At 42.1% G+C, this 26,038-nt stretch overlaps 1 protein-coding gene across 44 annotated transcripts in view; it reads left to right on the top strand.

The window, feature by feature from the left end:
* The window catches only part of MAP2 (microtubule associated protein 2), a 236,821-nt gene that overhangs the window by 81,032 nt on the left and 129,751 nt on the right, over positions 1–26,038 (top strand). For 39 of the 44 annotated variants that reach the window (XM_017747013.1, XM_017746995.1, XM_017747011.1 and 36 more), the window contains one exon: positions 15,896–15,958. The exons of 1 other annotated variant lie outside the window; for it this stretch is intronic. In XM_017747013.1, coding sequence (XP_017602502.1) covers positions 15,896–15,958 — 63 coding nt within the window. 4 more of the 44 variants (XM_017747008.1, XM_017747001.1, XM_017747002.1 and 1 more) reach the window with 2 other exon arrangements.

The following is a 26,038-nucleotide window of genomic DNA, read 5'->3' as shown; positions in this document are numbered from 1 at the left end:
GGCTTCAGTTTGTGTAATGTAATTTCTCTGAATCTTCAGATAAGACAAATCTTTTATTTAAAATCCACTTTTTTTTCTATTTTTCTGGTCCTAAGGAATTCTTTGGGGTAGTCTTTAGCTTTTAAGAGCTTGAAAACACTTGGCTGAACCCAGGAGTGTTGCTTTCTTTCACTTAGACTGGTAGAGACATGTTTGGCCAATTTCAGCATGAGCTGTAAGTGATTTAGACCCAATGGCTCTTTGCTTATAGGGATTTTGTTTCATTGTCACTTTTTGTGTGTATTAGTTCTAGTACCAGTCCATACAGCACTTGCTTGCAATTTTCAAGCTGCATCCTCTTTGCTTTCTTTCCTGCTCTCCATGGATTGGGAGGTGTGAGGAAGGATCTTGTGGCAGCCAAACCACTGTGCTGTCCTCAGCGGATTCCTGTGTCATGCAATATCAGCTGAAAGTGCCTCAGCAGGTCCCAGCTGAGACATCACCTCACGTGCAGCCTGGCAGGCATTGTCCATCTGTACTTACACATGCCGACAATATGTTTGTACAAGTCGATGCAGGACGTCGTACGCTGGGGCTGATTTGGGACTGAGGTATCAAGCTGCTGCTGTGTAGATAAAATGGAAACAATACAATGATCTTTTGTCCTACTATTGGTTAAGAAAGGTCAAATGTGTAGCAAAGCTGGGTTGAAGAAACACTTTCTCACTCAGTTTCTGGAAGTCAGGGCAGAGAGGCAGGGGCTGGGCTGAGCTGTTGCCTCTGGTTCTGGTGAACTACTTGGTGCCTTGCAGCCCCTTTCCTTCTCCCACCCGTTATTTTGTCTCATGCATTTATTTCTTAGCAGGTGCCCTCACACTGGAAGAGCTTTCAGTACTGAAGAGTCTTTGTGGGCTTCAGAAGGAAAATAAGAATAATTGACTGGGCAGTATAGGCAAGGGATCAGCTGTCACTACCCTTGGTATACACAGGGGAAATAAGGCTATTCAGTCCAATGCTTTTCAAGAATGAAAGATTAGTTCAGGATGAGAGAATCTTTTGGTCTTCTAAAGGGGCAAAACCTTGAGCCACAGAAATTGAATAGCAACATGTAGAGTGGTAGTTGAATAAAAAAATAAAACGAGAACACAGAAAAAAGCCTTAAGCTCTTTAGTTTATCTTATTCTCCAAGTTCTCTATCAGATGGCTAGCACCTGCTCAATGCCTGGGTATTAGGGACATACTGTCAGGAGACTTTATCTTCAAGTGATACCTGCCTTTACACTCTGCCTTCTGTTCATCTGCTGATCACATGTTGCAGGGTAGAAAGCATTTTCTGGTCACAGTGACTTGTTTTTCAAGTTGCTGAAGTATAAAATAATTTCTACCAAGGAGTTACAAAATAAAATAATTTTCAGCTATTTCTGTCTTGGCTGTATGTTGGAGTCAGTCTGAACCAATGCATGTGTTTATACTTATTGATAAAATACTGCTTTATATAGAGGATATTCTCACACTTGGTTTCTCCCTTGTTCAAGGGAATGAAAAGAGACAAGGAAAAAGGCTTTAAGGTACATTAAGAGATGGTTGAAAGCCAAAGTCAGAGAATTGTTATAAATTTCAGTAAACAGGTTGAAGAACAAGGGAAAAAAGATGGAAAAAATGTAGTGTTAGCAATGTGAGTGTGTATTACACATTTATGTAATTTTAAATTTACTTACATTTGCTCCTATATTTATAGCGTAGAAAAATTTCAGAATTATCCCAAATCTCTCAGGAGAAGACAATGTTTTCTTACCTGAAAGCATCAGGTGTGACCCCTAGGAAGGGCCTCTAGAAGCAGAAATCAGAGGATAAGCTAAGCTCATGCCTTTTTTTCTTCCCCAAAATGTTTTAATGCTTCTAAATATTCACAGTGTTTAACTGTGTTTAATGGTTGATAGATCCTGTTAAACTCCAGAGTAACAGAGTATTTTGGATTTGGGGAAAGGTGGGTGTCGCGGTTTGACACTGGCCCAACGCCAGGCACCCACGAAAGTTGCTTATCCTCCCTTGCCACAGCTGGGCAGAGAAGAGAAAAAATTAACGAAGGGTTCATGAGTTAAGGATTGGGAGAAAATACTCCAAGGGCAAAACACATTCAACTTAAAGATACAAAGTGAATTTATTACTAACAGAGTCAGGGGAGGATAATGAGAAGTAAAATAAGCCTTTAAAATACCTTTTTTCCCCCAGCCCCTCTGTCTTTCCCACTGACAGCACAGGGAGACAGGGCGTGGGGGTTTTGGTCAGTTCATCACCCTAGATTTTCTTTGGCTGCTCCAGGAGAGGAGTCCTTCCCCTGTGAGACCATGGGGTCCCTCCCATGGGAGACAGTTCCCCGTGAACTTCTCTAGTGTGGTTCCAATCTCATGAGCAGCAGTCCTGCCAAACCTGCTGCAACATGAATTCCTCCCATGGGCAAACAGTCCTCCCAAAACTGCTGTGGTGTGGGTCACTCTTCCATGGGGTGCAGTCCTCCAAGGACAGGCTGGTCCAGTCCCTCTCTCCCTCCGGTCTCCCCCCCTCACCACGGCCTGCAGAGGAATCTCGGCTCCAGCGCCTGGAGTGCCTCCTCCTCCTCCTTCTCCACTGCCCTTGGTGTCTCCATGTTGTTTCCCTCACATGTTCTCACCTCCTCCCCTTCTCTGGCTAGAAGAAAAACTGTGTGTACTTTGATTTGATTTTCTTCTTAAATATGTTATCACAGAGGCATTACCAACCTCTCTAATTGGCCCAACCTTGGCCAGTGGCATGTCCATCTTCAAAGTCATCAGGGATTGGCTCTGCTGGACATGGTGGAAGCTTCCAGCAGCTTCTCATAGAAGCCACCTCTGTGGCCCCCCTCACCCCCCCAAAAAAAACCAGGCCATGCAAAACCAATACAGTGGGAAACAGCTGCTCTGTTTGACAGTCATATGGGCTATGTGCAGAGATGTCTTTTTACTGATAAGATGCTCTTAAGGCTCTCCAAAGATGTAAGGAAAAGAAAGCTGTTTGGTCCAGCCAGTGTCTTTCACTGAACCTTGGCATGTGCTCTTTATGTGACTTGCCTCTTTAATGTTGAACCCTGCCCTCAGGAGAGACCGAAGAAGAGGTCGGAGAAGAGATCTATGCATGTAAGAGTGGGGAACAGTGGCAGAAGAAAATCTGAGAAAGTTGTTTTCATCAGGGCGCTCTCCTGCTGGACTAAGGCAGGGAAGCAGTTGGAAGCCAGCAAGGATCACCAAATACAATTGGGGTAATAAAAAGGGCTGGAAGAAAAGTGTGTTACCCAGCACTGCAGTGGCTAGAGCTCAGCACCCAGATGTAATCAGTGGATGGTCTTTGAGAAACACTTGGCATGAACTTTAATAGAGCTCTTATAGCTTAACAGACAACATCTTGTAGCAAAGAATTGAAACATCCTGGAGTAGTATCACAAGTTAATAAAAGATCAGGCAGCTTTAACAGATGTGAATTTTCTGACTCTTGACCTGCAGCTCTCTGCAGCAGGTATAGGTTTTGTCACCCGCTGGTGAAAGCTGGTTATTTTTGCATGGCCCTGTGTACTTTTATTAGTAAAGCTGTTCATGAGTTATTAATGACTTTTCATGTTTCCTTTTTATAAGAAGTGCAAAGAATATTTCTTTCTCTGTTCTTCAGAATTTAGTCTCTGAATATGAAAGAATAAGAGATTAAACCTCACATACGCAATGAATAGAGTATAAATTCTATAATGAAAATCCATTCCTTTTTCACTAATCTCTTGTCCTGTGAAAGCTCTGTCAGGCAGGCGATTTATATCTGAGTGTAAGCAATGAAATGTTGAAGAATGATGTTGCCAGTTGCAAGTTCCGAGGCTTGTTGTTTGCATTGACCAGAAAGCAAAAATGCGTAATGAAAGTAGTACAAAATATTAGGAAATTGCAACTTCTGCTGTTAAGAGAGTTGCATCCCAAGTTTGTTGTATTTGAGTTGATTTGAGGTTTGCTTTATAATCTGAAGTCAGTTCGTAGGAGGTAAGTGTGTGTCTTTGGAAGAGACTTACTGTACTGAGGTGGGTGGGGAGAACGGCCCTTGGAGCTTCCTTTGTGCTACTAGAATGCTGTTGAGCCACTGGCAAAGTGCAAGTTCTGCAAAGGGAGAATCCCAGGGAGACTCAATAAGATAGCATAGTGCCCAAAATCCAGGGCTTACAAAGGTTAGACTAACACTTTATGAGGAAAACGTCTCTAACAAGATGCCAAGCAAGTAAAAAATAATATTAAAAAAGCCCACTTTCCTCATAAACTAGATTATGTTTATTGGGCTTTTGTGGCTCCGTGGGTGTACCTGCAGACAAAGTACAGCCAAGAATGGGATCTGCGGGAGCCATTCTGCCACATTCACTGGGTGAGTGGCTGTTACAGCTTCAGCCATCCTGCTGATGGCAGTGGGGGTATTCAGGGGATGGCAGAAGATGACTTGAGCAAAACCAGCAGACCAGAAAATACAGTCTTTGTGTGGAGCTGGGAAGAAGTCCCACTGTTGGTTGAAGAGTTGCAGGAGGATGCCCTCCTGTTCATGGCTTCTGTTCAGATCGGGCTTCAGACAGGTTGAGCCATGCTTTCTGTTGTGTTTTCTGTCATACTTTCTTGCAGAGCAGTGGATTAGTTGCTTCTCATTGACTTAGCTGTGGTGAGCGATGATGTTACAGTGTAAATCTGAAAACGCCTTTGTGGTTTGCACTGCCACAAGCCCCACACTTGGACTTGGGAAGGTTTGCAAGGGTAGCTTTTAGGGGATCAGTAGTTAATTTGAAGTTGGTTATCCTGATAATGTGAGCTTTTGGTTCACAGTACAACCCTTACAGTGCTTTCTGTAAATGATGCAGAGTTGTGCATTGATTTTATGGGGTTTGGGTTTTTTTTCCTTTTTGTTTCTTTGGTTTTGACTTTTCCTGCTCTTAAGAAATTTATCTAGTCTGATCTCTTCCTGGTTTCGAAATGGTAGCTTTTTATTCTTTATGAGGAAAACAATGCATTTCAGTCTGAGTTTCATTAATATCTTTCCCCTCAAGTATGGCAGCAAGCCAGTAAAATAATTGTGCTCTTTGATTGTCTCTTACCACAGTTCGTTTGCTCAGAAACTGTCTTGTGCGAAACTCCAGGCCTTGAACTAGAGGCTGACATGAGTGTGCCTGACTCCACTGCTGGTTGGCCTTTAAAAGGTGTCAGTGGAAATTCCTCTATACAAGATTCAGCTCCTAAGAAGGGATACCCTACCCCCTGTGTTTTGCTACTGATGTTGGTCCTGCCTTGGTCTGCAGGGCCAACTTCCAAAAGCAGTGAAAGCTCAAGCTCCCATCAACTCTGTGCAGAGAATCATCAGTTAAGAAAGGCACAGAAAACTGGATGCTTGTTAATATTCATCCTTAAATTATTTATGCAGCTAAAAAGAATAAACAAGTGACACTTTATATTTTGTTACAGCAGTTTCCTATCCTTGTATAGTATTGTTAGTGGAGAGCTTGTGTCCAGAAGGGTGTTTGGTGACACCATCCGCTGAATAAGGTCTTTCAGATGCATCTGTCTGCATTAGTAATGAGAATGCTTGCTCTTGTCTTACAAAGGAACCATTTCTTTTAAATATAACCCCCTCCTTCCCAGTCCCTCCACAAATGATACCATCATCAGAATTCTCATTACAGACGTCTTTCATCCCTTTAATGTTGGATGAAAATCTCTTTGTCTTCAAGTTCCTTCAATTATTAATGATTTTGTTGTATTCTTTTTGCCAATTGGTGCAGAGAGAACCCTGGAGCAAATGTGTATTAGCTATTCCATTTATTCTCTCCTCTTCATTCCTTCTGTGGTCTTTCTTAATGTCTCTCCTGGTTTCTTACTCAACAGGTTCTGCATCATTGCTTGGGCTTTTTTTTATTCAAATATAGGAGCCATTGTGCCCCAAAGACTAACTTCATTTTTGAAACCTTCTAAAATGAGGTAGGGAGCCTTCTTGCAAATGCTGGGAACATATGTGTTTTCCAGTCTCTACTGTGGTGTTAATAAGTGGTCAGACAATTATCTGAACCAGTTGCACCCTATGGACCAGGTGGAAGTCTGGGGGATGGCAGGTCACAGACCCAGTAAAACTGTCAGCTCCAGATTCTAAAGTACAATCTCAGTGGCATTGTGGAGAGGCAGCCTTGGTGCCCTCTCCACCCCACTGAGGTCCTCCAGCAGCAAAGAGGGGAGGAGTAGGTGGGATTCACGTGGAAGAGCTACAGGCCTTGTCCTCTGAGAGACTGAGCTGATGTAGTGGGAACCCTATAGGAGCTCCCCTTGGCATTCCTTTTACAGCCCCAGTGTCCCTGAAGCTGTAGGCTTTGCAGCTGTCTGGACCTTAATGGCTCAGATTGGGGCTGAGATTCCCAGCACTCCAGCTGGCCCGTATTAGATAGGTGTGGAGGGAGCAGTGCTATACTCTGCACCAGCAATTCTCATTAGGCTTGGGAAGGATGAAGAGAAGGCAATGTAAGTCAGTCCTGTGGCTAGCTGAATTTTGCTGGAGGCTGTACCAGTTGCCCAGTTAGAGAAACTAGATGCCTGCAGGACAACAGGATCCTTATTCTCTTCGAGGAGGATGCCAGCATATCTAGGCACTGCTCTTGGTGCTCTTTATATAAAAATAAATACATAAATAAATAGTTTAACCTTCCTCAGTAGCAGGGGTTTTAATTACTGCACATACCACACACACACAAATTTGCTTTTAATTAGCCCAGTGAATTACTCTTTTATTCCCCCCTCCTTGATCCTCCTCACCCATCCCCCCCACTGATTTAGAATGTAATTGCTTTCTTGCTTTATCTTCAAAAATTATTTATCTGAAAGATTTTTATTACTGTTTGGGTTTTCTGTACTTTAGAGAAACCTATCTGAAAACATGTGCTTTACAAGGAAAGATTAGAAGAATGTTTTCCCAAACTCCTTTTTGCTTATCTGGACTCTCCCCCATTTGCCAGTATCTATCTTACTGTGCAAACCCCACATTTTGGCATTTCTCCAGCCGAGACACCACCACCACCACCAAAGAAAATGGAGTAATTTTCCCAGTGTTTTAGGGATAGCATCCCCATTAGGATAAATAAAACTGTGATTTGTCTTTTTTTGCCCACAGTAAGCCTTTTCCGGTCAAACTACTGCCGATCTACATAACTCCTGATCTGTCTAGGTATATGTTTGAGGCCTTGTCTCTCAAGATGCTGTTCAGTCCTTTATTTTTTCCCCTTGGTTTCCTGCTTTTAGATCTGGGAGCTGCTATGCAGTATGCTGTAATGATCTTGGTTTTGGAAGATGCTTTCCTGTGAGAAACTCATCCTAACTTGGGGTGAAACCCAAATTTTATAAATGCAAAATCAGGAAAGGTGAGATGAGTTTGCTGGCATTTGTTACTGACAAACAGCTATTGCCAGAAGTATTTTTTAAGTTGTGCTCTTGCCCTGTAGGTACTTGTAAACTGCTTGTTTATTTTTCCAAAATCTTTGCAAAGGTGGCATTTAAGTGATTGGTTTGTAATTTTCCATAGCTTCCTTTCAAGAGACCTTCTAAGAGAGAGTGTGGTGTTTGGGATGATGTTTGTGAAGATAAAGCAGACTCTTGTCTGGTTTGTTTTGAAGTCTTAAATACTCTTCTGAGTCAGGGAGGATCCACACAACTGTCTATGCTGCATCTGCTTTGTTTTGAGTGTTTCTTAAGTTGCTCTTTCCTATTCTAACCTGAAGTTCTGCTTCTTTTTAGAACAATCATATGCAGTATTTGCTCCCTGTTGGTCTTGTGAAAATTGGAACAATGTTGAGTAGGTTGAGTCGAAGCCTTTTGTGCATCCCATGACTTTTCCTGTCTACTTTTCAGATCATACTGATTCTTCTTTTGTTGCCTTTTATGTTACTGGCTAATCATAATTCAGTTTGTTCCTTAACTTCTCTGATAATGTTCCCATGGTTTTGCTTTTCCTTATTTATATGGGATTTGTCTCTGTTTTCTCCCCGATTTTTATTTGAATATTCAGGCTCTTAAAAAGCTTAGCATATTCTTCCTATGTACTTGCAGAGTTTGTTGTTAAAGCTGCAAAACTCTCTTAATTCTGCCTTTCCATTCTGGTTATGTATATCTCTATAGCCTTGCACAGAGCATAAACCCTTATCTTTTGAGCTGTACATGCTTCTGTTGCCTGCCAAACTGAATGGAAGTCTTCTAAAGAAACTCAGGTAGAATGGTAGAGGAGCCAAAACTGGCAATTCCTCTCTCCAGCCTCTCTTCTGCCTTTCCCCCTTTTAAATCCAGGTCATATTCTTCTTGGTGCCCTGGAGTTGCTATAGGATCACTTCTCTGCCAAACAGTACCATCCTTTGAAACCAGTGTAAACCAGTGTCTGGATGGCTTATAGTAGCAAGGATTCTGGTGGCAGTCATTGAAACAGTAGGAGAAGTTTCCTGACTTACTGGCAGTACTGCCATTTGTGCCTGTCATCTAAAATACCATTAATCAAAGTATTACTTCATCTAACAGAAGATCACGTCCCTTGAGGTATATGAGGCAAGTTCCAAGGTCCTTCATTTATCCAAAAATCCCTTTTGTCGAGTGACTTTCATGTTTTCCACCCAATTCTGATAAACCAGATTTGACTGTAATCACATTACACTTCCCAAAAGTCTCCCTGGTGATGGTGATTGGATGTGGCACCCTTCACTTTGTACCCTGAGCTCATGGACAGTGTGAGTGCTGCAAAACAGCTGCTGCCTTTCACCCTTGGGGCAACTACCTGGTTCAGATGAGGGAAGTAATTTACATGTACAAACAGCTTAAAAATAATTGTGGACAGAACTGTGAGACCAGAGTGAATGAAGGCTATGTTTAAGTTATCTAATCCAAGTTTCCAGTCATTAAACCCATTTTAGTCATGATGTGGTAAGTGCTGTGGGTTCAGTGGAGCAGTGGCCGACTTAAATGTGTCTAAGCCAAGAGGGAATTGGGATCATTGTGTTAACCACAGGAAATCTGCTTTCATGGTTATGAAAACAAGAATCAATCGTAAGTTGCTAATGAATTAACCTACAGTATCTGCTATGTTCATTTCACAGTAAATGTGATAGTCAGAATCCATTAAGAAACCCTTGCAAGGGGGTCCTCTGCAAAGACAGTATCTGTACCGTGCAGTGCACACTGCCAGCCCTCCTTCCTTTATCTGAAATGCTACAAGAGTGTGCATAAATACAAATGCTCATCCAGGAGCACTCAAGTCAAGGAAGGGGTTCTGGTGGTTTTAGCAGGGCTTTGTCTTAGAGGTCAGAGTGGTTGTTAACTGTGGTTGGTTTTACTGGAAATCTGCTGTCTGTGAAGGGCAGGTATTGGACAGGCTCAGTTGCATGCAGAGGACCTGGCTGCCCATGTTAAGAGGGGATAAGCTGTTGCACCATTCTAGCAGTTCCACATCTGAGCCCATGTAGGTCAGGCTGAAAGCCAGCAGCATTCTCATAAGGCTGCTTTTGTTGTCTCTCCTCTGAGGTGAGGACAGAGCTGCTTCCCCTCCACACGGCTCAGCTGCTGGGAGCTCTTGCATGAGTTTCTGCCTGATTGCCTTCCTTACATAAAGTGTTGCTAAATGAGAAGCTGTTGGAACCAATTGTGCTACATGGTACTACATGTTACTGCAATTTCTATTGCCTGTCTGGTCGGTTTTGCTGTCGAGGAACAGCAGTTAGCTGAGCTAACCAAATTAAAAAAAAAAATTCTTGAAGGAAAGTATGTACATAGGAGAAAATAATCACCCGGCAGCTTTTAGGAAGGCAGTACTTAGCTGCTAGAGAACATATTTCTGAGAAAAGATTGATCTTCAAGTTAAGGAGCAAATACCTTTTCAGTGAAAGGGGTAACAGATACCAGGCATACTATTTCAGGCAAACATCTATTTTCAATACTGCATTAACTATATACCAGTGTTCTATTGACTGAAAAATATTTACATGTTTTCCTAAATATAAATGGTATTTGAATTGAAACACTACCCAAAACCTATGATTAGACAAAAAGATAAACCTGTGTATTTTGCATTGCAGTTCCTGCTTTATATGTCTTTAAGGCCGTGCCAGCTTTGTTTATATTTTAATGGCAAGTTTTGCAAAATCTGCTTCAACAAATGATTCATTAGTTTAGACTATTTTGTTTATAAATTTAATACAGAATAATAGCTAAGGCTTCTGTTATGACATGACAATTTAAAAGCATTAGGTTACCTGATTAAGTGAAGTACAAACTGATATATTAATAAATTCTATTACAGTAGCTGTGATATTTTACAGTAAGCAAGTTTTTATCTTGACTCATCACTCCACTGGTAGGCCAGGAGAGAGAAAAGGTGAGAACAAGTGGTACAGATTCTATCTGCAGTATTTTCTTAGTCATAAACTATGTGATAGGATGGAGAAACAGTTGGTGTTTCTCTTTGATGTACAGCTTGTCACGTGGACACCCATCAGGACAAGGGCTGTGTGTTCACTCATATAATCTTTGAGCCTCCCAGTAATGCAGTGTTGCCTGCACAGGCCTGTCTCACAGCCTTCAAAGCCATTGTGTTCGTGGATGTATGCAGTGCAGTGATCTGGTTTTGTGGAAAGTCACGGCACTCTCAGGTGGCATTGGTTTCTGCAGGAGGGTTGGTGCTATCAACTGCTTCTGATACTGTGGACACAGGGAATCAACTGAAAATTTAGACTCCACTTCCAAGGAAGTGGAGTCACAAGGCACTTTTAGGCTGTACTAGTTGGGACACATCAGATGTCTTTATAATGTTTCAGTGATTCCCTGAGATGGGGGTTTGCTTCTGCCATGTCAAAATTTGGGGTGTGATTATTTGCTCATCTCTCTGCTTTTCCTTTGTGGATGGATTTTGAGGTTGGGGTGTTTGTTTTTGCCTAGCTGTCAGTGACACTAGCACCCCAGAAACAGCAGGCCGAACAAGCAGTGAGACCAAGCTGTTCCCCTCCACATGGAGTACACAGGATGGAGGGGATGGTTGATTTTGGGGTAACTATACAAAAGCTTGTGTTGCAGCTGTTACTAGTGTCTCTACCACATATACATACAAGGTTTAGGGGCTAACAAATACATTTCATGAATTTTGCTTTCTTATTCTCTTGTTCTCACTGGTCTCTAAGCTAGAAACTAAGGATTTCCTCAGAAAGCCAAAGAATTTGGTAGCTTCAAAGGGTTAAGTGCAGTACTGGTTGTTCTGAAAAACAGACCTGGGAGTACTTAAATTTCCTACATCTTCCAGCTTGATTTTAGTGACATGTTGGCAGAGAGAGAAGTAGAAAATCCCTTTCTAGATATTCCACATATTGATTATTTAGTTGAGGAGAGTCAGCTAGGATTCACAAAAGAGAGATCATGCCTGAAAGTATCTGTCTGACAAGTTTAAAACAAATAAGCTGAGATAGGGGAAAGAGAGGCCATAATATGCCTGGGATTTGAAGACTCATTTATATAACCATGCTGCACAGAAGCCCACGTTGTATCAGTTAGTGTGTCAGTGGGTGCAAGAGAGCTGGCCACAATAGTCAGCGTGAGGGGATGACTTTGGATGAATACTGGGAAAGGGTAATGTCACCAATACAGGCCTGTTTTATTGGTAGCCTGGGAGGAAGGACAGATGAGTCCTGTAAAGATGTTGAAATCTGCTGTGGATACAAAGCTGGTGGCACCACTGGTATAAAGGAAATAGTATGATTAAAAGGGCCCTGGACTGGCTGCATGAGGTGGGCAGAGCAGCTCCTGCATGCTTGTACTTTGAGGAGAAGACTAAAAACAAAACACCAGGGTCCCTCTGTATCCTTAAACTTTCTAACCTGCCTTGAAATCCTTGTTACCCACTGAGGCTGCTAACTGGGCCAGTGGCTTTTCCCTAACTGCTCCACATCCATCCTCTCTGTTTTCAGTAACCACAAAGAGGAAGATGGTGACTCCAGCGTTATAGCCCTCCTCACTACATAGCCCTGGTGAAAGAGCTAGCGTGCTAAACTGCATGTGTTTTTCTAGAATTTATTACTGCTCTTCTATTTTGTTTTTCCCCTGCCTTGAGAAGGGGAAAAAAAATAAAAGCAAGTTTTTCCCTCAAATGGATGGTAAAATAGATAAACTGATGTTTATTACTACTGCAGAGGAACAGACAATATTTAGAGAGTCTGGTGAAGCATCTATCTCCTCTTAAGCTCTCCAGAAGGCAGAAATCCCCAGCATTGTTTCAAGTGCTAAGGCAATAGTGAATAAAAAGAAAATTCCCTGTTCCAGGCCTATTTTTACCAGAGTGGTGCAGTTCCTGTTCAGTAGACCTATGCCTCTTAATCTACATCACTAATGATATTGGAAACTATTTTAGGCATTGCATAAAATGTTCATCCAGTCTTTGCTAAAAAAGAAGCAACCAACCCACAAGTCCTTTGTTAAACACTGGTTGCAAGGCTTCAGCAGTGATTTGGGTAGAAAGATCTTGGGGAGAGGTTGTGGAAGTGTCTTGCTTTGTTTTGGAACAGAGGTTGTGTGTGACCTTGGGAAAGCCCAAACCTATGGTTATTCTTCTTCCCCCCACCCCCACCTCCCCCACCCTCCTCATTATCCTGGAAATGAAGAGAGCCACTACAATTATCTCTTTAGGGTTTTGGCTCTTTTAAGTTAAAATGGCAGCTGTCTTCTGTTTTGCCCAGCATCTTGCACAGAGGGACCCAGTATGCAGCTGGGCAGTAATGAAGTTGAGTTCATTATCTTGTGTGAATGTGATAATGAAAAAAAATCCACCTGAACCAGCAAAATCTTAAGAATTTAGATCAGGCCTCAGTCACAGTCTCACTACCTCCTTTACTGAGATTGTAAATGTCTTTACTCCTCTTTGAGAGGAATAGTGCTGGAAATGTAATTTAATTATTTCCAGGACTTTGTCTTGTCAGCTTCCTTATATTTGTATTTTCACTGTGTTGGGGTGCATTGATTTTATGTGAAGAGTTTCCTGCTTCTGTGACTAAGCCAGGTAAACATGAGGTTAAATCTCAGACAGGGCTGAGTGTTCTCTGTGTTCCAGCATCTATCTGGATTAGGCACTTCGTCCCTGTCTCCTCCTATGCCTTTTGTCTTGTCAGAAGTATTTTTATAGGTATGGAAACATATATCGCAGGGCAACCAGAACAAACTTGATGATTAAGATGGTTTTTATTTGCAGTATCTTAAGATGAAACCATTTGCCATGGGCTGTTTCAGCAGATTGTGTCTCTGGAAATGCTTTCATGGGCAGACTGAAGGTGATTTGGGTGGGTGGTTGAACATTCATCACTAGGCTCCAGGGTATAGGACACAGGCTGGCAATATGTATCCATTGCTTGTGAGCCACGTGAGTTCCGTTAGGAACCTCTGAGAGAAATTACAGGACAGTTTTCAGGACTTCTTATTCTTCTATCATCCCAGCTCCAATGATGATGTTGCTGGGACCTCCCAGAGCTCCTGGTTGTTTTGGGGAAGAGTGGCTGGTGAAGGGGAGCTGCAGAAGTGAGGGAGAGATCGTAGCAATGCTGTGAACAAGCACCAACTGGTGAATGGTGGAGCTGAGGAAAATGCGGGCAGGATTAGGGTTTCCTTGGTTTCTGCGGAGAATGATCTCTGCAGTGGGAGGTTTGGCAGCAGCAGGCACCCCTTCCCATGAGTCACAAGAGGCTTTTTCAGAGGAAAGGTCTAAGAATTGCACTAGGGCCGCTCTTGCTCATTTTTTTTCTGTTCCTTCCAAAAGGCCTTTTTGCTGCCATGTGGTACCTGCTCCACTGTCATCCTTGTCCCATACAGCCTACCTTCCTCCATTTCCTCATCCTCCTCACTGCTGTGGTGGTTGAGAGAGTGGGGGAAAACTGTCAGCTCAGGACAGATGCTCTTAAGTTACTAAGATTTGTTTATAGCAGTGAGGGTGGAATTTCTGTTTGATGCAAAGGTTGATGGATGTGTGAAGTCATCATGTGGTTGTGGGGGAAGGCAGAAGGGAATTGATTCCCTTTGTAGCCCTCTATCCCCACAGTTTTGGAAGACAACCCCTGGAAATCAATGGGAAATTTGTTACTCCTTCCTGTAAGCCCCTTGGCCCACTCAAAGGTAAATAGGGTTTGTTGGACCTCTCCCAAACTTTGCAGTAGGGAGATGTTTGATTTTCTTGTTGATAGCCTTCCCTGTCAAGCGGTCTGATGTCATGGGGACCAAGAAACACCAACTTACTGCTGGGAAGTGAACCTAGTTGACTTCTGTGTCCTGAGTGCAGGGAAATTCAAGCTTTTCTTCAGTCCTTAAGAGCGTGCCGGGCTCATTGGTTACTCCTGACTGCTCCTTTGCTGTGTATGCTGTTTCATTACAAACTTACAATGCTTGAAAAAAAACCAGTTCGTCTTTTAATTTTTCTTCTACTCTTTTTAAAAGTTCATTTATGTTTGTTTAGCCCTTCTTTGCTAGCCCTCCACAGCTGAGCTGTTGAGCTCCCCAGGTCCTCACAGAACACTGGGTGATACCCAGATTCATAGGTCCCTTTTCCTACTGAGATTAATATTGTCCTGAAGAAAGCCTTGAAATAGGGAGATGAGATCAAAGCAGACACAACAACTGAATAGTGGCACTAAAACTGAAGTCCTCACTTCACAAAGAACTTGTTTTTGAGCTGAACTGTGCAGTGAGCCCTATTATACTCTTGTATTAGTCCTGAAGGGTTCTTGCTTGCCCCTACAGTCCTGCAGCACTTCTGCATTTTCCCTGGTTTTATTTCCCCTTGGTGTGAATAAGCAAATGCAAGGCTCAAATAATAGCACAGTCAAGCTGGTTCCGACATGTGAACAGAAGACTAGATAGAAAAATAAAAGGGAAGAGGGAATTGCCTTCTTGATCCATAAAGCACAAAATACTAAATCCCTCCAGACCTGCTTTTTGTCATGTACTGTCCATGAACCCTGTTTGGGATTTGGATCAGCATCACGGCAGAATCCGGGTGCGCTGCTGCTTGTGTGCAGTGCAGGCTTGTGTGTGTCTGGCAGCAGCACAGAAGAAACCAGTTGATGATAGTCATAGGATTAAAGGCCCAGTTCCTGGGGACACACTTGGTTGGATGCAATTAAAATGCCTGTCAGGCATTTGATACCAGCAACCCCTTGACAAATTGCTTCAGCAGCCGCGAGGTGCAGCATCCTATTGTAAGTGGATGATGGCGGAGCTGGCTGGCTTGTCATCGTTCTCGAAATTTCTGTGGCCAGTGAACTCCCTCTTCCTCTCCCACTCATCCTCTTTTCACCACTGCGGGGACTTTTTCTAATTTGCAGTTTTCCTTTTCCTGACGTACACATGGTAGATACAAGCTGGTGGCTTACAGACTGCGTCTGTCTGGAGATAGGCAGCGAGCCGATGGATAACAACACTCCGGGAGAATGATTATGCAGCAGTTATTTAAGGATAGGCTTTTGTGGTATGGCAGCATATGAGCTGGTAATGATTTTATTTAAAAAATGTCAGGTTTGTTTTCTTGTTGAGAATTTGAAAGAGCTATACCTTTATGCTGAAGCTTTTTGGATTTTGTCTGCTGTAGATTAAAATCGGTAGCAGTGCACACTGGATGAATTCAAATGGATAGGTAATAAACTTCTGTGGATTTGTTTATAAATACGTTGATGCATGCATAATGTGTATTATATGCAGACACACCTTACACAGATGACTGTATGGATATATTTATGCATTTCTGTCTTTGTATCATAGAAGAAAAACTTTTCTTATAGCTAAAAAACTGTTTTTCAGCAAAAATTAAGTGTTTTCAGGGTGGTTTTGCCCCTTCCTTTGTTTTGTATTAACAGATTCTTCAGTGTATAGTCTTGGACACCGTGCTGATTGGAATCTTCTTTTCAACGATCAGAAAGGTAGGACACCTCTCTTTAAATGTGGGAATGAATGTGGTACTGGGTGTGGTTTGCTCTTTGTTATTTTGTTTTTCTTTTTTGATTTACACAAGAGTTGGGTATTTTTTGTTTTTGTCAGCTTTGCAGAGATTTTCAAATTGTTGTGCCAGGCACTGTAAAGTTATTTTTGATGTGTAAGCATATGCTCTGGGTAACTAATTAGTCCTTTCAGCTGCAGCTACCAAAGAGCAAGATACAAACCTGAATGCATATCTATTGTCTTGTGTTAGTATAGTGAGAGTGCAAGCTGCCTCCTGTCTTACCACATTTGGGGTCCTAATACTGATTTTAGCATCAGCAAGGACAGGGTTAAACTCACAGGCTTGTTCTGAGCAGGTATAATCTCTCACAGGAAAGCAGCTCACGAAGCTCATTGTTCCAGCAGCCTGTCAGTGCTGGGTGAGCATCTGATGGCTTTTTGACATACCACTGACACTTCAGAAATTGTCTGTATATCAAAAGGAGGAAAACAAGCTGGGTTTTTTTGACAATATCATTGTTAATTTCCAGGAGTGGCAGTTTATTGTCTTCTTCCCCTGATACCTTTTGGCTGTGGTTGCTTTAAGCCCTTGCCCCCTGTAAAGGAGAGAGGGAGATAAAACGTTGCAGAATAAAATTTGTAAGTTACTTTGTATTGGACTTCCAGATGTGTCAGGTAGCTAAGGAATACGGATTTCATTGATTTGCAGTAAGGACTGTGCTCCCAAAAAATGTAAGTTACTTTGTATTGGACTTCCAGATGTGTCAGGTAGCTAAGGAATACGGATTTCATTGATTTGCAGTAAGGACTGTGCTAAAAAAAAAAAAAAAAAAAAATTAAAATCTAGGCAGGATTGAAAATCTGCTCACTTCACCTTCATGGAGAGAGGGAAAGTTATATTCATCTTGAATTAACTTTGTAGGTGCCACTTCTCACCCAACACCTACCGAACCAGACTTTATGATGTCCTTCTCTGTTTTGGTGTCCTACAGGTGATCATACTTCTTAAACTCTGCTTTTAGACCTGGAGGAAATGTGTGCAATCAAAATATGCATGTGTCTTCAGTCTGAAGTTTTAGGAGGCCTTTTAAAAACGTGAAAAAAAACCCAGAAATTTTTCTGGAAAGGCCGTTATGTTTCACTGTGTGAGAAAGCCTGGACTCCTGAAATGGCGATTATGGGTCCCCCTGACAGGCAGGAATCCCAGGCCAGAACCTGGGCACTGGCAAAGGTGTGGGCCACTGCTAACAGCACAGTATGCCTCAGAAAGGTGATGAATAATCAATGTCATTGAAATTGATTTCTAGGTCTGGTTGATAGATTCTGTTTTCCTGTTTTTTGAGGGAAAGCATTGTGAATTTTTCCAGATATTCTCTCTCCTGTTTTCTTACATACAATTCTATTATTTGTTTTCCTCTTCTACACATCTTTCCATTCTCTTGGCCCTTGCAGTTTTTCTGTCCTTGGCAGAAGGCTTTTTACCTAAGAGATTTTCCTGGCTGAATAAAATTCTTGAAAGGAATTCTTTACTTGCTAGTTTATCTTAGCTGCTTTCAATACTGTTTCCTCCTGGCATCAGTTATCACTAGACTCATTGAAATAGAAAAACCTGTAGTAAATAGTGTATAAAATGCTTTAATTTGTGAAAAATGCATTCAGTGATTTGATTTTAGCTAAGAGCAAGTCCCTTCTCTTCCCTCTACTCTTAATTTCACTTCCGTTGTCCAAGGCAACAAGCCAAACTGCAGTCTCATTCTGATTTCATTAATGTTTTGCAAACTCTGTCTCAAGGACTAATATTGCTTGCCTGGGCTTGATGTCAGAATCCAAGGTTTTGCTGCAGCATTGGAGAAGGGGAAAGGAAGGATTCTCACAAATAGAAAGGATGGCATTGTTAGCACACAGGTAGAACTGCCTAGTTTTTATAGTATTGGTGGATAAAGAGTCCATCCAAATTGTTGACAATGTGATCCCTTCAGATCCCAGCAGGTTTTCATCTGCCGTGGAAATATCTCATCTCCTGTGCACAGCATCTAATCAGTCCTCTGTGGTATCCAAAAAACAAAGAAAAGGCATCAGCTATTTGTTATTAAATCAGAGTTGGTGGAGACTGGATTTTTTTATTACATAGAAAAATACATATACATTTCTTATTCATCTGATTGAGCAGTCATTTTAGCCTCCTGCTTTTATCTCAGTTTTTAGGATTCATGTTACAAATCATTCCTTCAGGCTACAGAGAAGGAAATGAGATGTTATACTGGCAAAAATGGAAATTATTTCAAACAACATAGTTTTCTTGACGAAGAGGTAAGGGGTACTTAGGCTGTAAGAAGACAATTAATTCTAGATTGACAGGTCTTAAAAATCCTGTGGCCACAGGGGTAGCTTAAGCTGGCTTGGAATATCAAAAGGAAAACATTTTGTTAGCTGATACAAAAAGGCATCAGAAGGCAGAGTGTGCAGTGGCAATGAGGTGCGCTGGATTACAGTTTGTGGACTCCAAGGCATACACCCAGGATGATGTGATGTTTGGCACTCACCTTCAATTAAACATATGACATGGTGACCAAATGCACTGAAGGCATCCGGAAGGAGCATGTGGTGTCAGTTCACCTCCAGAGCTCAGCTGCGGGGAGCAGCATCAGGAGTGAACTTGGGTCCATGTCTGCCCCTGTCCTGAGATGATCATCTTTTTTTTAACCCCACTCGTAATGATCCTCAGAGAGGAGCTAAGGAGGCCATTTGCTTTATGGCTGTTCTAGGCTGGGTCTCAACATCCTTGGTTTGTTTGCTAGGGTTAGATCACCAGTATTAGTGTTGTCTTGTCCTATGACTACATGAAACAAGTAGTGGTTTGAGCATTGGAATGAATGGTGCTGACTTTGATTTATGTCTTGTGCTTGATGAACAATTCTCAGTGAAGATTTTCCTGCTGTTTTACTGATTAGAAAGACTGTCTCCTAGGCAGATCATTTGGTGGCAAATGAGAGTCCTATATTATGACTTCTTTCAGCTGGAATGTGAGCAGGGTCACTTGCAAGGTCTGCTTTTTTTCTTGAATGTCAGTTTTCATGGGAGTTGTAGGAAGGCAGTTACTCTGTAACAAAACAGGCTGGAATTGGTCAAGGGACTCAAAAGTTACTAGCTGCAGAGAACGTAATCTGCATAACACTGGTTTTCAGTGGCTAAGACTGAAGCTAATATATCCTGATGAAAGTTCTTTCATATGGGTTTGCGTCTTGTGTCCTCTCCTCCCCTGCCACAGCTTCCACTATCCAAGTTTCTGTGTGGCTGTGTACTGCCAGCTGGGCAGGACATGGCGTGCTCTAGAGCTGCTCTGGCTGCTGACTGGCCATTGTGCATGTGCTTCTTGTCTGGAAGGTCAGAGGCAGTGAGTGGTGAGGTTATGTTAGTGCTTTCTTCATTTAAAGGAAGGATTCATTTTAGGGTTTTTTTTTTTCATTTCTAGGAAGAAGTTTCTGTCCTTAATTCTCTGTCAAGCTATATTTAAATATTAAAAGCTAGGCATAGTTAGACAGCAGAAGTTTGGTTTAGTAATGTTAAAAAGGACCCTGTGTAACCTGTCAAGAAAGTAATCATCAAAGCACAAGAATCCAATGAAGGATGAACTGGACGAGGAGCTGGGTGACATGACTTCAACTGGAGGGAGAAGGTGCACCTGATTAGGTGCAGGCCTGTGGTTCCTGTGAACGGCTGTAAACTGCTGGGTTAATTCCCAAAAGTTTGTGTCCTCTTTCTTTTCCTTATTTTTTTTGTCTCCAAAACAGACAAAGAAATGCCAGTGTATTTCTCAGGAGGAGTATTCATCAGCTTTGCAAAATGATTGAGATCCTTGGTTACAGGAAGCTGCAAAATTTGGTCATGAGACTTAGTATGGTGGGTTTTGTCTTGGCTGCAGTAACAAAGGTGTTTGTGGCATTACTGCAGTAGCAGTAACAATGAAAAGGTTAAAATACATTTACTAAGGCTTGATTTCTCCCAGCTTCACCCATCGACTTAACTCTTTCTTCTTCTTTGCTGTATTGAATTGCATTTTGATCATAGAGGTCAGTGATGACATTTAAGATGTTAATGAATAAATAGTAATCAATTAATCTGTCCCATTTCATACAAAAGAATGGCAGTTTCCTGATGGACACTTAGCTGGCATACCAAAGCTGGAAAAGGCAGAGTCTGTGTTGCCAGTAGCATGCTAGAAAAAAACCTCTATAGCAGCAATGCTGCTGACTCATGCTTTACAACCCTGGAACGTTCCCTGAGAGGCTTGAAGTGCAGATTAACTTCCTTTCCCCATCCTGGTCAGGGGACAATTCATTCCATTATTTGCCACCAAGTAAAGCGTCTAGATGGTTATGCACTGCTGCTGTTTTCACTGACCTTTTATGGAGTGCATTAGCATGGAGCTTTCGAGAAATCATGGGCAGCTTATTTTAGTACATTGGGTGTCAGTCAGTGCTAATTCACAGAAGCTATTTACATGTATTTTCTGAGTCATCCCCAGTTCTTGTGATAAGGTGATTTTTTTAGTGTATGTGGTTCGTAAACTGCATTTATCTCTACTTTTTCTTATTTGCTGTGTATATTTTCCCTTAAAAATGCAGATGTATAACTTAATTGGCTAAAAGAAAATGAGTCACATGTAAGGAGGTGCCTTTCTTTAGCCTTTTCATTGTCAAGGGGAAGGGGTTCATTACTGCTGGAGGCAGGAATAGAGCAGTGGGGGAAAGATCAGAGGTGTGTAATAGGTGACGGGATAAAACTCCCTGTATCATCCAATCCAGTTGCCTCTGTCTCTGTGGTTCCCAAGTTGCTTCCTTCCACATGCCCAAAGGGACCCGAGCACTCTGCTGTTCCTCAGCATTGTAGCATTTGATACTGAGAAGCTTGATCTTATGGTAGAATTCATAGCCCTGGATTTGGCTGGGGAGAAAAAGATACATGGGACATCTGTGGGGACTTGCACAACCTCGAACACCTATTTCCAGTGTTTGAGGTACAAATGTGGAAACAAAGTCATGACACATCTCTGTGAAAAGTTCCTTGACAAATCACTGCCAACTGTAAGTACAGGTCAGCACAGTCCAAGCGTAGGTAGTACAGCAGAGAGGAGATTCTGCTGAACTAGTGTCTCATTTTTGCTCTGGAGAAAGGCTCTAGTTCTTCCTGCTCTGTAGTGCCAGGAGCACTGTTCACCAGCCTGTACATCCCTGTGCTGCGAGGCTGTAGTGTTGGTCAGTGTGCTCTCAGGCCCCACCTGTGCTTCTGGCAGTACTGCACAGGCGAGGGACTGCTGCTCTCTTGCAACTGTATTTTACCTCTTCTCTGAGCATCGGGAGGGTTTTTGTTGGCATTTCTGAGCTCATAGTTTGCAATATAAGATGTCAGTAGTTGATTTGGGGTTTCACAGGCTTAGGAGTCTCTCTTGCCAGTGTGGATTTTCTGCATCCCCCACCTATTTTTTAAAATACTTGAGGCTGAGGTATCATGGAGAAAGGGCAGCAGGAGTGGAAAACACAGGGCTGTGACAACATGGAGATTGATCAGGCTCTGCCTTTGGGTACTCTAGCCCTGGAAACCAGCCTGCCCTACTGGGATTTAGCACTGCTGCATTGTTCTTCCCTTCTATCCCGTCCTGAGCACACCAGAAGATGAGCTCACTGGTAGCTCCAGCTTGCCTTTGTCTCTGTCTGCAATCAGAGGTATAAAAGCCCTGTCTGCAGTCATAGTCTACCTGAAGTTGTCTCTGGCTGGGGTTAGATAAGACACAAATCCACTAACGTTTCATAATTTAGGACAGAACTATCTGCTTTAGGATTTCCACAGTCACTAGAGTTTAACTGAAATCTGTTTCATGGTGGATTTACTTGCATTGATCCAAATCCCTTCTCAGTGCTTTTTAGTGGGATTATGGTGGTGTGGTGGATGAATTGGCATTAGACTCCTCTATGTTGACAATGGGGTGTAAACCAAGTTTATGATAAATCAAGACGGCTGATACCTGTATTGATAAATGCATATTAAATCTGGACTTAGTTGTTGCTGCATTTCGAATGTATGCACCAAATCCGTGTTGCCAGGCCTCATCCTGGAGCTACAGCCGGGTGTAATCCTGGCCACCCACAGAGGTGCTCAGCCACTCTAAGGGTCAGCTATCCAGTGAGGACAGATCCCTGACCCAATGACGTTCTGCTCCAGTGGCTTTCCCAGGCTTCTGGCAAAGTCAAGTGTAGTCTGACTGTTGATCCTGTGTCTTTTTAAAATTTATAGGAAGTTGGAAACACACATACTTCACTTTTAAATTAAACAAGGTGCAGTTGAATGTGCAGTGAGCTCCTCACTCATAATACATATTCTGCTAGAGCCAGTGAGCAGCTCCTACATGTATCTCTGAATCTCTAAATGACAAGACAACATTTTAGTAATCTTTTCTTGGGTTTAGCAACATCATGATAAAACTGAAGGAACATTAGAAGCCAAAGAATGAGTCAAGATGGCACTGATATTTTTTTAATAGGCATATTAAATAGAAGTTAAAGCTACAGATTGAGAACCTCAGTAATGTGCTGAATGCCCTCAGAGAAGATAGAAAGTTAAGATTTAAAATTCTGTGATCCCCCCTCATCCCATAGTCCTATGCATATACAAAAAGGGCCTACATCTCTTTCCAGAACCCACTGGGGTCCACAGAGGTTTGTGCTCTCAGCACCTGATGCTGTGGGCTCACTGTACTCAGAGCTGCTCTTGATGTCCCCCTGAGCAGAAGCTTGGTTTCTCCTTGGGTGGATGTGCATTGCCTAGGAGAGTTGAGTCCTCTTCTTGGAAAGTTGCCATGAAGTATGGCTGCAGTACAGCTAAGCATATTAACAATCATTAAAGTAAGAATTGGTGCCATTATTTGTAATGGTGGTGTTATATAATTAGTAATAAGAACAGCAATACTTGTAAGGTCAGAGTGAGGCATGGGCAGAACTCACTAACTTGTGACAACCTTCCCTGCAACATACACAGAATGCCCTTGAGTGTCTAAATGAAAGTGCTTACTCTTAGGTTCACGGTATTTAGTGTCCGATAGTAAAAATGTCTCTCAGCAAACACTTGTGGAAGTAGTTATGAAAAGATAAATTCAAGACTGATGTGTACAACTACTAGAAGTAGTTTTACAATTGTATACTAGCCACTGTGTGTAAGAACTTTAAATACCAATGTGTGCATTACCAGGGGAAAACTTGAGCACTTTAGTGATTAATTATAGAACAGAAGAGATGGAAACCATACTCCATGACACAAGTAACACATCCATGCAGCTCGTAAATAACTCCCTGAAAGAACTCACTAAAGAATAAAAATCCCCAAAGAAACAAGATCAAAAGAAAAGAAAACAAACAAACAAACAAAACCAAGGCAGAGTTCTCTATGGTTGCCTGGCACTGTCATTCTGAACTGTTGCACATCTCTTGGTTCCCATTAATGTCCCATTAATGTCTCTGTGTCCCCTTAGTGTTGTGTTTTTCAGCTCTTGGAGTGGGTGAGTGTGTGTGAGAGCAGAGTAATCAGAGATTTTGATCTTCATAAACCTGTTAGTTCAATGTGGTGGGATGATGGCCCTTAGTACGCTGAACTGGCTAGTTTGGATCTTTGGGAGTGTTTGAGTGGGCATAATGTTATTGTGGTGAAGTCCTGTTATTTTCAGTGTTATTGTCCTGTCACTTTTACCTCAGAATGGTATTTACAGATTGAGCAAAGCCTAGAGCCTACCTTTTTTTGTGTGCTGTCATTTCTCATTTTGTGTATCAGTAGGAAATGCAACATGTTTAATCTTATTTAACATATTGAATGGAGGGAACAGGAGCAGAAGGGTGTTTTGAATCTCACAGTTCCTGCTCCTGGGCACTTGTGGCTTGGCAGCCCAGGTGCAGGTCAGGACCCTCCAGGCAGAAGGCTCTGCACAGCTGTATTGCTATGGTTTGCCTGCACAAGTTGGACATGGATGTCTTCGGGCAGGAGAGTCTCCACATGACCAAAGAAATGCCTCCTGATTCTGCTGTGTGTGTGCTGGTGATGTTCTCCACCACGTGTGAAGGCCACCACTCCTGCTGTCAGCTGTGTCACGCTGGCACTGGGACTCCAACCCTCCTGTGCACAAGCAGGAGGGACACATCTGTGCCTTTTGCTGAAGATCATGTTTATTTTTTCTTCTCTCAATTGTAATGAGATCTGTGGAGGAAAAAAATCCTCTAACTTCTGCTGCTGTTTGAAACAGGGCTCACAGAGGCTTAAGGCTATTGCAATATCCTTTATAGGCAACTTGGTAGATGATTGTGGTTCTGCTTCAGAGATGTCTCAAGCACCAAAGCCACCTCAGTTACCTTTTGGATTGTGATTTGATGCAACTGCGACTGTACTAAAAATGCTTCTTGTCTGTGCAACCCAAAACTTTTTTGTTGTTCTTCATATGTTAAAGGTTAACCTGAGGCCAGCAGGCCAAGCATAAGTATTCAGCCATGGTGAATGGCTTTGAAAAATATTTGTGATTTTCCCCCTAAAATATCAACCTGTCATTAGCAGTGGAGAAAAGCAGTGAGATGTACAAAAGCAGATACAGGTCAAATCATTGGATCTGTGTCCACATGTTCACCTAAATTTTGTTAGTGTTTGTGTTTGCATTTTCTGGAGTTCTCTTTATTACAAATAGCCCTTGTAATAACACTAGTGTGACCTATAAAATTCCTTTCTGCAACATCCAAACTGGCATGAGAAATACCAAAACAAACTCTTCTATCTAATATCAATGAAGGAGTGCTGGAGTTAGAAATACTTTTATGAGATCTGTTGCAATAAAGTACTGTGGACAAACTAATTCCTGGAACAAATAAGATTCTTCCTGTTACCAAATATGAATTTGTCCTGTGCATAATCAAATATAATACAGAAATGTAGACTATAAAACCATGGTGTTAGGAGGGGAAGAAAATAGAGTACCTTCTTTCACTCACTCAGAATTTCACTCAGTTTATAAAATCCCAGTGTTTGGGATGTTTTAGGGTGGGTTTTTTTTTGAACTTTCTACATCTGTCAGAAGGGAGATGACTGTTTCTATCTTGTCAGGCAGAAAGATTATTTAGGTGTTCTGAAATATTATTATTGAGCTAAAATTGATAAAATAATATAAAAAATACTCCTACTGAGCCTAGTGTAGCAACTATGGAATTGACTGTTGACTTGAAAAACCTTAGACAAGGCTTGCAGTGAAGGATGATCCTGGATGTGAGCATCTCCTTTCCACATCTATTTCTGTTTGAATAGTTTGCTAAATGTAATGAAAGGCCCAAACTGTTCATATGCATTCTGTCAAAAATATGTTACCACCTTTGGATTCATGTTATGGTGCTAATATGCTTTCTTGCAATTTTGCTCCTTTCTTCTTAAAACAAGAGAAAGAAATAGTTGTATAATAAACCATGTCATGAAAAAGTCATATGTTACGACAAAGCTTAAAAAGGGTTTTGAGGATTTACAGCCATGAGTGTTTATGAGAACTAAACTAATTTTCATTTCTAAGCAATCCTGTTTGCAGAGATCATCAGGAGCTGGTTATCTATAAAGATGAAGGTAGTGCAAGATGTCAGTGAGGTGGGAAGCAGGGACCCTCAGGAAGCTGTAGCTGCGGGCCATGCCTGAAATGCTGACTGGTAGGGCTGCAGCAGATGGGCCGCCGGGCAGCACAAAGACAGTGGCACTCTGTCTCTGCAGGTTTGCTGTAGGAAGGTTAAGCCTATGGATTGAAGTAATCCTTGCAATATTAAAAGCCTCAGTCTTGCAGTGTCTGTAGGGGAAGGGCCCGTCAGACATCCCAGAAACTTGCCGAGATGTCTCTGAGTGTCTCTCACCAGCCCCTCCAATGTGTCTACTGCTGTTTTTCGGTTGTCTCTGGCTGTTGGTTTGTCAGGCTCATCATCAGCTTTTGCTTTTGGTTAAATGCTCCCTGACAGCAGAAATTGGCCTTGGCTATGAGCCCCTTGGCTGCTTAGCAGAATTAG

This window comes from Corvus brachyrhynchos, unplaced genomic scaffold (genome assembly GCF_000691975.1).
Source record: "Corvus brachyrhynchos isolate BGI_N302 unplaced genomic scaffold, ASM69197v1 scaffold481, whole genome shotgun sequence".
In the NCBI taxonomy this organism is placed as follows: domain Eukaryota; kingdom Metazoa; phylum Chordata; class Aves; order Passeriformes; family Corvidae; genus Corvus; species Corvus brachyrhynchos.
The sequence above is the reverse complement of the archived record's forward strand: the minus strand, read 5'-3'. Positions and strand labels throughout refer to the sequence as shown.